The sequence below is a fragment of the Meles meles genome, chromosome 17 (assembly GCF_922984935.1).
Source record: "Meles meles chromosome 17, mMelMel3.1 paternal haplotype, whole genome shotgun sequence".
Taxonomy (NCBI): Eukaryota; Metazoa; Chordata; class Mammalia; order Carnivora; family Mustelidae; genus Meles; species Meles meles.
In genome coordinates this window covers 50,573,472-50,587,168 of record NC_060082.1, presented here as the reverse complement: position 1 = coordinate 50,587,168, position 13,697 = coordinate 50,573,472, and the positions used below count along the sequence as shown (strand labels likewise).

The 13,697-nt window shown below is 44.9% G+C and overlaps 1 protein-coding gene across 2 annotated transcripts in view; it reads left to right on the top strand.

Moving 5' to 3' along the window:
- Positions 1-2,150: 2,150 nt before the first annotated feature.
- NPL (N-acetylneuraminate pyruvate lyase) overlaps positions 2,151-13,697 on the top strand; it is a 35,708-nt gene continuing 24,161 nt past the window's right edge. Inside the window, exons 1-2 of one of the 2 annotated variants that reach the window (XM_045983154.1) lie at positions 2,151-2,234; positions 6,305-6,390. In XM_045983154.1, coding sequence (XP_045839110.1) covers positions 6,323-6,390 — 68 coding nt within the window. In that variant the 5' untranslated portion in view covers positions 2,151-2,234; positions 6,305-6,322. Of the gene's footprint in view, positions 2,235-2,300; positions 2,472-6,304; positions 6,391-13,697 lie in introns of those variants that run through there. The other variant, XM_045983153.1, reaches the window with a different exon arrangement.

Below are 13,697 nucleotides of genomic sequence, written 5' to 3'. Positions count from 1 at the left end.
GGAACCCTTCTGGGAAACCACCCTTTCCCCACATCAGTTCAGGAGGCTGTGATAGGGCTCCTGTGTCCTCTCCAAGGATGGAACATGGGGCCAGTCTGATCAATTACAGTGCACTGTATTTCCACCCCCCAAGCTCTTTCCTCCATGTCACTGAGTTTCAAACTTGAATTGGAGTGAATACAATATGAAGTGGAACCCCAATATGTATATTTTTTAAAACAAAGGAGAGTTGAAGGGAGTAAATGTCTCCAAATCCCTCCCTCTCGGCCTGCAGGTGGACAAGCACTGCACTTGGCACTGTGGGAAAAAACAAAGAAATAGGACATGGTACCTGGCTTGAGCAGCTCAGTGGAGCTGGGGGACAAGAAATAAAAGCATGAAATATAATGATGATTAAATAATACTGTATAATGGGGCACCTGGGTGGCTCAGTGGGTTAAGCCTCTGCCTTAGGCTAGGGTCATGATCTCTGGGTCCTGGGATGGAGCCCCGCATCAGGCTCTCTGCTCAGCGGGGAGCCTGCTTCCCCTTCTCTCTCTGCCTGCCTCTCTGCCTATTGTAATCTGCCAAATAAATAAATGAAATCTTTAAAATAAATAAAATAAAATCTTTAAAAATAATAATAATACTGTATTATATTATAGATATAATATATAATATAATACTGTATTATATTATAGAAGAAAGGTCACAGAGCTCATGCCACTTATCAGATAAGTGCTGGAGGACTCTCAGCCAGTAGCGAGCCGTTTGCTGCCTCTTCCTTCTCCAAAGACCTATTCCTTTTCTAAGACAGCTCAGGTCTCCCCCTGGAAGACTTTTCAGAAACACTGTCCTGGTTCATCAAACACACACATATATACATACTCATACCCTCAACCCTCTGCCCAGATTAAGGTCTTCCCCTCCCTCAGTGTTTTGTATCTTTGCACAGGCATACATATTTTTAAAGATAAATGTCTTCCCCACAATTCACTGGAGAAACTGTGAGTTTCTTAAGGGCATAGAGTGGAGGCTATTATGCGCTCCCTCCCTCATTCCAGTGGGACTTTTCTTTCCCCACCCTCTTCTTTCCACAGCTTCTCCCACAGATGTCAGCCCTGAATGACAATCAAGGCTCTCCCTGCCTTCTCTGGGTCTCTCCCCCAATATATTTCATACACATCAAATACCATTTTAGCATGTGTTTCTTAGCAAACCCCAACACATTACTAGAAGGCATTGCTTTGTACTACCATATTTATTTAAACAGTAATTTATTCATTTAGCATATTAGTTTATTGGTTGACAATATTAAACCTAATGTTCTATACATTTTGGGTACTGAAATACTTAATTTTGCATACATTAAAGTGTGACTTCGGAAAAAAAAATTACTAACATTGTCCCATTAGGATATAATACTCTTGTCAACATTACCAGACAAACCTAGGATTTTCCCTTTCTTTTTTTGCAGGATAACATTCAGTAATGATTAAAAGTATCATCTTCCAGAGTACTTGAATCTAAATCACCTCTCAACTACTCATGGGCAGATGGCCTTTGGCAAATCACTTAAACTCTTAACGTCTCTGAATGGGATGACGCTTTTTTCAACTGTAAAATATGAACTTAAAAAACAGTACCCACCACAAAGGATTGTTCTATGAATTGATTAATGAATTAATTTCTGGAGCTGTGTGAAATGAAAGAACCTCTAGAAGGGATTTAAAAGCATGGTGCAAACTAGAAACCCTTTGGGAAATTTATTTTCTCTAAATGAAATAAGCTTCGGCCACTGCCTTTTATGGAAAATTGAGGTTAATTCACCTCTGCAAGGGGGAGCTGAGGACTCGTTTGGGGCTGTATGATTTATTAGCACCGTACCTATTAGAAAATGAACTCTCGATATCCCTGCAAGTAGAGATATTTTGTTTAAAATTATTTCTCCCTTTCAAAACTCAACTGTTCTCCAGAATATAAAGGAAATATGCCACTTCAGTAACTAACCCGCTTTTACTATCCGCCATCTCCTTTGAACAGGGGAGCAGGTGGGCTTGGGGCAGCAGCACCAGCCTGAACCGCACAAAATCGCCGGCGGGCAGGAAAGAGAGTCCAGGAGGCGTCGGCCAGCGGAAGGACCGGCTGAGCAGAAGAGGAAGAGACTCGCCCCTCGGGATCCAGGCGCGCTGCAGCACGAGCCACGGGTCCCCCGGTGCGGGCCGTCCCCTCGCCGTCTAACCCGCACCCACCAGGTAACGCCGACGGGGCGGGCGGGGAGGTCTGCACGCGTGCGCAGCGTCTCGGGGGCGCGGGGCGCGCGACTCTGCGGGGGCGCGCCACCTCGCGCGCCGCGGGTACAGGAGCCAGCCCCGCGGCCCCGAGCCCCGGGCGTGGGGGCACGTGGTGCGGCCGCGGAGGCGACAAAGGCCGCGGCGGGGCGCGGAGTGGCGCCGGCTGCCCCGGGGGCGACGCAGACCCGGGCGCACGCGGTGAGCGCGGCTCGCGCGGGGTGTTGGGACGGAGGGAGACCACCCGCCTCACGGGGGGTGGGGGCAGAGGAACGCGGGGACGGGACTAGGGGCTTCGGAGGGGGACGGGGACGGTCCGGAAGAGAGGGGAGGGCAGAAGAGCTGGGACCGCGGGGCTAGAGGAAGTGTGAACGCGGCACCCTTCCGCCTGGAGCGGGCGCCCGCAGCGGCGCGGCGGAGGGACCACTTCCCTGGACGCCTGCAGCACCGCGGGGCTTTCTCTGAGGCTCCTCGCCTCCAAGGGACCCGAGGCGGAGGAGGAGCGAAACAGACTTTAGCGAGGGCCTTTGATCCAATCATTTTTATATATGGGAACTTGGTTATATTTCTGCATTTTATTTTTCTGTTTCTTTACTTTCTCCATTTTCTCTTTCTTTTCTACGTATTTCTCGAGTCATTCACCATACCCAGAGCTGCATCCTTCTTCTCCCCCAGAGGTTATTTTTGTTGTTGCCGTTTTTTTTTTTTAAAACTTTGTCCTTTTAAGAGAATTGACTTAGGCAACTTGGATTCTTTGTACTAAGTGTTGTCTTGGTGCAAGGTCTCAAGAGTAATGTCTCCTCCCCAGGGTTTCAGTGTTAACAGAGTTCACACTAAGCCTTAGGCTGGAGAACATTCTGACCATTTGCTTGCGATGCAAGCTGTAAAGAATACCATACCATACTTGGATATTACCAAGTTTATTAAAAATTCAAATTTATGAAATAGCACCCATTATCTGTTACTGTTGTGATCATTTTGCCTTATCTCTTCCTGGAGTTTCAGTGTCCACAAAGTCAGCAAATTTTGCTCACTTAATGTATTGCTCTCTGCTGAAAGATAGTTTTGGGTTTGGGGGTGGGGGTTGTTTTGTTTTGTTTTTTTAAGCCGTTCCTGCCCCCTGGTGGCTTGCGCTGTAGAAGAGAGCTGGAAACTACTCTAATAACTGATAAAATTTTGAAGGAAGAACAAAGTGTTTGAGGGAATTTTGAGGAGAAAGAAATTATCTTCCTCTTGGAGAGTCGGGATGTTCTCCAGCTTTTCAGTGAGTTTTAAAAGTTGGCTGAAGTGGGAGATAATGTCATTCCAGATGGGAGAGCCTCAGGAGGGAGAAAGCAGGCCAGACATGGAAACGAGCAACAGGGATCAGTTGAGCTTGTGCACTTTAGGCATGAAGAGATCCATGCAGAGACATACACCAGGGAGTTTGGTATTTCTCCTATAGAAGCCAGGGAGGAGTTAGTGGCATTTTCTGAGCAAGGCAAAGGCAGGACCAGAAATGTCTGAGCTTCTAACAATCCTAAGAATATCAGCGTGGTTGCCCTAAGTATGAAATAAACACAGCTAAAAGCTCAGAATACAGAAGTCTAATAGGAACAGCCTGGTAGGGTTTGAATAAGGAGATTTTAGAGTTGAACCTAGCTCGTGAGAGTCTTATCATTTGCACCTTCTTGAGCCCCTTTGGGCCCCTTGGACCTGAGGTTGTGCCCTTCAGTCTAGATAAGAGGTTCAAAGGGTAAGTTCTGAGAGGGGCAGTCGGGGGGAGGGGGGCGATTGCAGGGAAGGAAGCTAAGAGCATTGAAACGACTTAGTCCCGGAATGGACCAGAGTAGTGAGAGTCAGAGAAGCAATACCAGTAAAGCTGAGATGACAGGAAAGAAAAAGGGTGCTGGTAAAAATATTAATACTTGCTAATGTCCTATAGCCATCTGAGAAGACTTCATAGTTGTACTTACTATGTGTCTGGCACTCTTGTTAATCATTCCATGAAAATTCATTCATTTTACTCTCAACAACGTCTGAAATATGACTCCCGTTATTTACGGGGGTGAAAACTGCCTCGCAGAGAAGGTGAGTAATAGTTCCAGGGTCGCCCTGCTGGTAAGTGCTGGAGCCAGGATGTCTGACTCCAGAGCTAGTGCTCCAACCCCTCCGCTGTAAGGAACAAAGGAAGAAATCTTGGGGGACAAGTGGCGGGGGTCTTGAGTTCAGACGCTTGCAGGAGTGCCTGGTGAAGACATGCAGCAGGCATCGCGTCCGTCTCAGTTACTGCACAGACCTTCCTCTGCGATACACAGGGCCTGTGTCATGACCTTGTGTTTTCCCAAAGGCCCTCATTTATCTCTCAAAACCTCCTACAGGATTTTAGTCTCATCTTCAAACGAGGAAAAGTTAGAGAAATCCTGGAATCCCGTCTATCAGGTTCTTTATATTCCCTTTTATTGCCCTTTAGTGCAGAGCAAAACTACTTGAAGGATTTGGGCTTAATTTAGTAGCAAGTTTTGCTAGGGACACATATCTGTTTGTAAAGGAAAGTATCACATTGGCTTTCTACAAAAGCGGTGAATTCTGCCATATTGTGCCCTTCCATGTCTTTGTCCTTGTTTTGTCCTGTTTCTGGCTTTAAGGGCTTACCAGAGCCAGAACTCTCGGGAGATACAGAAAAAGCAGAAGATACAGTGTAAGTATTCTGTAAGTTTATACTCCCATTTAGGGAGTTGAAATAAACAGTTATAAAGAGTAAACAAAATGAGATCGTTCGTAATTATTACATTACGTGGGTAAAATTTAAGTGTAGCAGGCATTGGGTTTTTAAATATGCCAGTGACCTCAGGACTGTAACATACCCCATATTCTCTGTTACCCATAAACATCACAGGTGCTTGCTCTAAGCTGGCTCTAAGCCAGCCATCTTTTGTCCAGTTGTCACCAAATACACTATGATTATACTTAATTTTCTCCTGCAGTTGTTAGATTCTGCATTCGTGGCTTTGAATTTTTTATGTCTTACAGCTCAAAAAATGATAAGACTTATGTGATTAGTAAGTGGCAAAGCCGAGAGCTGAACCAGAAGTCAGCCTGTGAAATCCAGGCTGTTAACTAGGATACTCTGTTGCCTCTCATTGCCTGTTTTCCACAACTTCTAGACTTTTCCACTGGCATGATAGGTGTACCCTCTGTCAGATGGTGAGGGATCATTTTGCCCCCAAATGAGTGGGGTCAGGTTGAGTCTCTTGAGCAGGGATCTCCCTGTCTGTGGAAGTCATCACCCAGCTACAATCTGAAAACATCACTAAGTTACCCACATATTCATCATTTTTAATTGAACACAAGGTGTTTCATTGAACACAAGTTACCAGCAGGTAACTCGGTGCAGGAAAAGCAAAGGCAAGTGAAATGTATTCCCTGTCCTTGGGAGCTTGGTCTAGTCGGGGAGAGGTGAGTAGACAATTATGATAGAGTTTACATGGTTTACTAGACATAGGAAAAAAGGGCAAAACTGGTCAAAATTAGAATATGAAAGGATAGTTAGGTAAAATCTGAAGATAGTCACCCTGAAGCCTTAAAACTCTTTAAGTGTTGGTTTTAGGTGAGATTGTTGCTTAAAAGAATGAAGATATGGAAAAAGAAAGGGATGTCCCTTTTGTCCTGACCAACTTACAATTTAAATAATAGTAATTTTTTATATACTTGACTTCCCTGAGTTATGTTCATCTTCTTTCTTGGGTTTGCGGTTGTTTACCCCTGCTCTTTGAGGTTTCAGACTGCCTGAATTAGCTGTATAGATAATGTGGGAAGCCTTTCTCTTAGTGCTTTCCCAGATACTGCTCCCTTCTTGTCTCCCCCCCTTCTCCTGTCTGAAAAAAACAGTTTCCTTTGCAGAATTAAGCTTTACATGTTACATTCTTTTCAATTGCTTTGTGTGTTTGTGTACTTGTAAGCATTTTTCACAGTTCTAAACTGGACTTTGCCTGGGAGTTTTATCATTAATGGACATTCCTTGAAAAAGGAGAATTACACTGTATGTTTTACAGACTTTTTTCAGCAGCTCAATGGCCTCCCCAAAGAAGAAGCTTCAAGGTCTCGTTGCTGCAACCATCACGCCAATGACTGAGCATGGGTAACTATCATTTGGGACCTAAGGGGAATCTGTTCTCCATCAAAATGGACAGAAGTTCTCTATAATTGCAGTCACTTAGATTCTGCACCTGCACGGTACTCTTGCCGATGGCCGCTTCTGTCAGTCATCCCTCCCCCGTACTGTCTCTGATCCCAACTCAGAGAAGAGTCTCTGCATCACAAAGTGCAGAAAGAATGTAAGATACGGCATCTTGCCTTTCTCCCAGTATCTATAGTGCCACGAAATAAATTCTCCTTGGATTTCATCGGAGGCCTGGCTTTCCCAAATGACACCAATGGAATTGCATTAGGAGAATCTCATTTTAGCTGGATTTGCTCCCAAGCCCTGGCCTGGCCCCTCTAAATCCTGTCCCTAGAGAGCTGCGTGATTCTATCTCAGCCTATTCATAGATGTGAAGAAAATGTCCTCCCCTGAGGAAAGAGGGCAAGTTAGCTGCAAGGTGGACCCGGTAAAGTATGTTTACAGTCTCATTTCAACATGGGTTAAACCCTGGGGGCCTGTGGGAGTGGGAGGTAACAACAGATGATTGCTGAGAACTCATTCCCCAGACAAGCGCCCTCACTCCGGGGCGGGGCGGGGGGGATGTTATGGCAGGCCCTTTGCTCCTGCTGTCTGCTAACGGTCACCTGCCACGGGTGTAGAACCATTCTCTGGACATTGTCGTGGATGAAAAGGGGATTTATGCACCTGGATCTAAATGCTTTTGACCCATTAGAGGGGTCAATCTGCCAAAACAGAATTCTGGTTTCTTTAAGCTTCTCCTTTCTTTCTCTATAAAATACAATAATTAACCTCTGTGTTGGAGTTCTGGGTGTTAAAGTGAGATAATCCATATAATGGTGCTCAGCACAGGGTCAGGAGGCACTTAGGTCAGTATGTTTATATGAACCAGACGGGGATGAAAGGGAGCTGCGGCATTTAAGAGATCTTTAAGAAAGGCTTTTATTTTTTTGGTCTTCTTTTGCTGAATTTATAAACCTTAACCCTACCCCTTTAAAAATTAGTGAAAAAAATTTTTTTAAAGATTTTATTTATTCATTTGAGAGAGAGAGAGAGAGGCAGAGAGAGCACAGGCAGGGGGAGAGGCAGAAACAGGCCCCCCACTGAGCTGGGAGCCGGACATGGGCTCGATCCCAGGACCTAGAGATCACGACCTGAGCTGAAGGCAGATATGTAACCATCTGAGCCACCCAGGCGCTCCAGTAAGTGACATTTCTTATGACACAGTATTCTCATTCAAAGTTGGCCGTATCACAATTTACCCTTAGATCACTGGAGTTCAAGACCTTCAATTTCTAAGTTTCATGAAAAATCCCATCTAGCTCTGCATCAAATTCTTGCTGGGATGGCGTTTAGATTACTCAGTGATTCATAGCATTTTTTTTCCTGTTGCTTCTCCATTTCCATAAGTCCAGGGAAAGACTGAAGTCAGCTCTTTATCGATGTTTCAGCCACTTGTTGGGCCAATAAAACAGATCCATCATGTGATTGCATGAGCAGGCAGGATTCACTTCCTGTTACTGAGAAGGATCCTGTTTGCAGGCTGACTACAACTACATCTGGTTGATGCTGCTTTAGCCTTTTTAATCAGAGCCCTCAGCCCAGAAGAGACTCCCCGAACAGGCTCGATTGTTCATTTGGGGCTCACTGAGAGTTTTGGTGTGTTCTTCCTCCCTATTCTGCTGTTTCCGGGAACATCAGGCCCCATGTATGGATAAATGACTCTGTTTTCTGGGTCCTTCTCTGATCCGCAATACCTCTCACCCTTCTTCCTCCATTTCTGTTTCTTCTTTTTTTCATCAACTCTTTTGCCTTCTAGGATTTTCTAGGACCTTCACTTTCCTGATGTGTGCGGTCAAAATAAGATGCATTTTTTTTTTTTTTTTTTGCAGGGGCCTTAAGAATTAAATTAAATTGAAATGTGTGTCAGTACAGAGCACATAGTAGGCATGTAAGCTATATTAGCTCCCCTTTCTCCCACCACTTGCCCCATCCAGACATCACTGTGGGTACAAAGCAAGACTGGATCTGAGAACAGCTGGGCATTTGCCTACTTGCCCACAGGGGAGTGTGAACTTATGACATGTTTCCAGGAGACAGAAAGAAGGGTCACATGGAATTGAATAACTGGAAATTCTGCCTAGTGACCTGCCAATCATGGGCGTTTTCCTAACCTGGTTCGTAAAGTAAGCCACAGTCTCCATGACTGAGAATGGCTACACAAGAACTATTCCCCCGGCATCCCTTTTTCTTTATAATTCTAAGAAATACCCAGATGCAATTCTGAATTGGGTTGGTGTTCTGAAGTGGGGAAGCTGGCAGGAAGAACATGGTTAAATGGATTTTAGTTAGAGTGTCTGGGTGCTTGACCCCTAGCTTTACCACCAATTAGCTGTCAGACCCTTGGGAGGTCTTGTCACCTGCTAAATGTTCTCTTTCATATTCTGGAAAGGGTTCAGCCATATCATCTCCAGGTCCCTTTTGAATTCAAAGAGTGCAGCCCTCTGCTGTTACGCCATGAGGGGTATTATAGTGATCCCCAGGAAGAATACACAAAGTGTCTTTGGCCCCAGTCCAACCTGCACACTGCAGCCCAGTGAGCACCCTCATAAATAAATCTAATTGTGTCACTTCCCTCTTAAGACTCTCTGCTGACCCCCTTGTGTTGAAGCCTTACTACTCTGTCATGTGGTCCTTGGACTGTTTGCTCTGTATCACATAGTAACCTGCTAGAAAGGCAGAATCTCACGTCCTCCTACATACCACTAAATCAGAACCTGCATTTTAACTGCCCCTGGGTGATTCTTTAGCACATTAAAGTCTGAGAGGAAATGATCTGAAGTTAAAGGCCAGACTATCTGGATTACCTCTCCTGCTACATTTCTGTTGCCCCCAAGCATGTCATGTTCTTTCTTCCCTCCATGCCTTTACACGTTCTGTTTCCTCTGCCTTTGTCTACCACTCTGCTCTCCTCTCTCGACTCCACATGAACACTTCTGCTCTACCATCAAAACCATCCTCTGCTGCTTCTTCCCCATTTCCTATAAAGAATTTCAGAGTCCTTCCCCCTGTGCTCCCACAACAGCCTGTGCACACCTTTTCACATTACATCAGAATTATTTGTCAATGAAAATTACTATAATAACTGTTTGTTACATTCCTGTCTCTCCCAATAGGCTTTGAACTGCTTAACCTTATTTCACAGATATTTACTGAGCATCAGGCAATACAAAAGGACTGAGCCGGTTTCTTATTTATCCTTGGGTCTTCAGCATCTAGCACAGTGAATGCTAAATTTTGTTATTTCATGAGGAAAAGAAGCTAACACTGATTGGCTAAACACTACGTGTCAGTCGTGCTGGCATTTTAACGTACATATTCCAGTTCAATCTTTAATAACTCTGAAAGAGAACTGCCACCTCTGTTTCCACAGTTGATGAGACCAAGACCCTAAACATTAACACGGTGCGCCCAGCCATGGAGCCAGAGAGAAAGAAGCGTCTTTCTCTACCCATCTCAACTCTTCTCTTTCTGCACTAGTAGAGTAGAGTAGAAGACACTTGCTTTCCTTAGTTGTTTCAAGAAGCAACTTCTTCCCTTGGCCAAGTACAACCATTAAAACAGAAAGTCCGGGCGCCTGGGTGGCTCAGTGGGTTAAGCCGCTGCCTTCGGCTCAGGTCATGATCTCAGGGTCCTGGGATCGAGTCCCGCATCGGGCTCTCTGCTCAGCGGCGAGCCTGCTTCCCTCTCTCTCCGCCTGCCTCTCTGTCTACTTGTGATCTCTCTCTGTCAAATAAATAAATAAAATCTTTAAAAAAAAAAAACAAAACAAAAAAAAAACAGAAAGTCCATTTCATGGACTCAGTCAGTTAAGCATCTGCCTTCAACTTGGTCATGACCCCAGGGTCCTGGATTGAGTCCCACATCAGGCGCCTTGCTCAGAGGGGAGCCTGCTACTCCCCTTGCTTGGGCTCTGTCTCTTTGACTCTCTCTCTTTTTCTGACAAATAAAATCCTTTAAAAAAAAAGAAAAGAAAGGAAAGTCCATTTCAGATTGGCCAAAATGTCAAAAAAAAAAAAATGTTGTTTTCTCCCTCAAATGCCTTTGGCTTCACCATGGAAATCCTCACAACACACTGTAGTAAGAACAGGCTGGTTACCCCAGTCAGAAGGGGCCTGGGCCGCGGGAGTCGGAGTTGTGTATTGTCTTTTGAGCCGTGTTAGGAGACCGTATGACCCAGATTCCCAGAACAGAATGTTTTCTGACAAGGCAGGGAAGTTATAGTCCCTGAATACTTCTCTGCCAAAGGAGTTTTAAAGTAGCCAAGTAGTTATTTGGCCAAAAGCACAAATGACTTCCATCTGATTTTGAATGGTGAGAGTTATATGTAAAAGGCAAAAAGAAAAAAAGGAACATCAAATTTTCTGACATGTGCCCCAATTATAAAAAGGCCACCCTGGTGATTCTGTATTCTCAAATAAAGTGAAAGTTGTTCACTTTGTGTCATACACTAGGAGAGGAAATGAACAGCAATCCAGATTTTTCTCTGAAAAGCCACTTCAGAAAAATTCTGTTACTCTTTGCTCCTAAGAGAAGAGATACAGCCTACATGCTGTTTCAGACTGTATCCACTCAGGGCCTCAATTTGTTGCAAAAATAATTGGATAAACATTATCTTCTCTTAGGTGGTTTGGGGGTAAACTGAATGTCCAAAGGTAGAGGATTAGCTACATTCTTTTCATTCATGCAGTGAAATGCTGTGTAGCCAGTATAGGAACAGAATGTTTGAAGATGTGGGAGAATACTCAATATGGAATGCTAAGTGAAAAAATAATTACAATATTTGTATAATATGGCTATATTCATTTAAGAAAATCCTGCATTGTGTGTTTGTGAATAGAAAATATCAAACTTAATAAGAGTGATCATCTCCAAGGAGATAATGAGTGGGTTTTTCCTGTCCTTTTTATTATGTGTACTTCTCAAAAATAAATGGCAAAACTTCTATAGCATGAAAAATTAAGAGAAAATCATGGACCTAAGGCAAAGAATCTGAACCTATGGGAGTTGAAATTAAGATACTAAATTGGAATTAAGTAGGGGAGTGACTTAAGCAAGCATGGTATTTTGTTCAGAGTCATTCAGCCCTGAAGAGGCTAATACTTAGATATGTTCTTGGGGCTCACGAAGGAAGAGACAGGCCATGGAAAGCCAGTCCCGCCTTTGGAAGAGAACTGGCTTGTGCTGTCTTTCACTTCCGTGAGCAATGAGCCCCAGACCGCCATCCAGTGGGGAGGAGAATAATCCAGTCTTATGGCTCACATTATCTCTAGTGACTTCCAGATAGCTGATACAGTGGCTGCCCACACACCACAGAGAGGCAGATTACAGTGGGAAAACAGGGAAGGGAAGGAAGTCCCAAGAGAGAATTGTCCTGCTCCGACCTTGGCCCTGCTGTTGGGGTACTTTTGTGGCAACTAGGATAACAGCTCTGGGCGATTTCCTTGGGCTCACTTGTGACTGTAGCCACTGAGCAACAGTGTCCAGGACTGTGAACTTGCCCCTTTAGTCAGGCAGAGACCTGAAATCCCTGAGGTGGTCTGGGGGCTTCTGTGCCTCCAAAGGGGGCAGCCATGGCTCCTCCCCACCATTCGGTGCTATACAGAAATATAGGCCTAGTCTTGTCAGATCGGGCTTTTCAGTAATTTTTTTTTTTAACCAGAAACAAAGGTTTTACATTGTGAAAGTCAAAACACATTGAGGAGCCATCTCTCTTCAACCATTTTCTCTCTCTAAGAGGACTTGGTAGTTCCAAAAAACCATCTGTCCAAGGACATTTTGGGGTGACTCTGCCACTGCCCAGAAATTCTACCGTTAGTGTCACTCCCGTAGGCTAGGAACATTTTGTAAGAAGCAACAAACTGCTTTCTTGAAGGGGTAGATAATGTATCACCCATTAGCACCCCTAACCTGAGGGAAATCGTAACTGTCATCCAGCAAAGCCTAAAGGAGTAGGGGGTGAGTGTAAATGGAAGTCAATTCACTGAAGCCACAGAGAGAAGTGTGGAGTTCACTGAAGAAGGAGAAGGAACCGTGGATTTCATATGCGGGCCTAGATCTGCCTAAGGGTGCAGCCAACTCCATGGATAGAGAAGGGTGCCAGAACAGGGCCAGACAGACAGCAACTCAGGAACGTCAGAGGGAAGGAAGAGCACAGGATTTCATCCTGTTTATTCCAGACCCACCTCCTCCTCGAAATCTCCTCCCAGCCTCCCTAATTGGAATGATGAGTCCCTCTTCTGACTCTTGTGAATCCCTATACACTTTCTAACTCAGTCATAGCCCCCAACATACCTTCCTTAATATTCTAGTTATTTGTAAACTATGCCATCTCCTTTCCTCCGTTAATAATGAAGTTTACGTGTATCCTGCAGGTGTGGGGATAAGCTGCTTCGAAGGCAGAGGTCATGGGTGTTTCATCCTCCTTGAGCTCCTGCACTATGCAGGTGCAGGCAAGGGATAGTCAGGTGTAAAAGGCCCGTGCCTGCCTTCAGGAAGTCCTTGCTCTAGCCTGGAGGGTGGGCATAAACAATTTATAGAATGATCCTCGTGGTAGTAGAGATGTGAACTTTGATGAGGGTATGAGGTATACGTGAGGTATTGCCGGGTTTCATCATGAGAAGCAGTAATAGCAGTTATGACTGGGTGTTTCATTGGAGCCAAGTAGAATGCTGAGCATGTGTAGTAGACTGGCCGGAGAGGCCGACTTGGTGGTGTGGGCCCCTACTGAGCTTAGAGTCCACACTGGGGATATATACATACATACCCCAACAGAAACAGTTTCTCTCCTTCAGTATTTCTGAAAATAGAAACAAGCTCTCTAGCTTCCCTTTCCAAACCATGAAGCATTAGATTAAACCAAGAGGACACACATCAGAATACAGGACCTACCAGCCCTTGACCATTCAGACCTCTCCAGGCTCCTCCTCGGTGAAAAAGCCAGGCCGACTCTAGGTGATCTTGAGTACCAGGCTGGGATGGGAGCGGAGGTGCCAAGACTTCAGTGAAAGTGCTTGGGAGCAATTGCATTGGAATCTGTGATTCCAGCATAAGCTGTGGCCACTAGGTTATTTCCTGTTTCCAGTCTGTGATTCGGAATTGTGATTAGAAGCTCTTTCCTGGTTGCTTGCTTTGGTAGATGGACATCGCAAGTCAAAATCGGGGTTTATAGCCTGCAAACAAAGCTGTTGCTGATTGTCCCTGCATCTCAGAGCTTATGCCAAGTG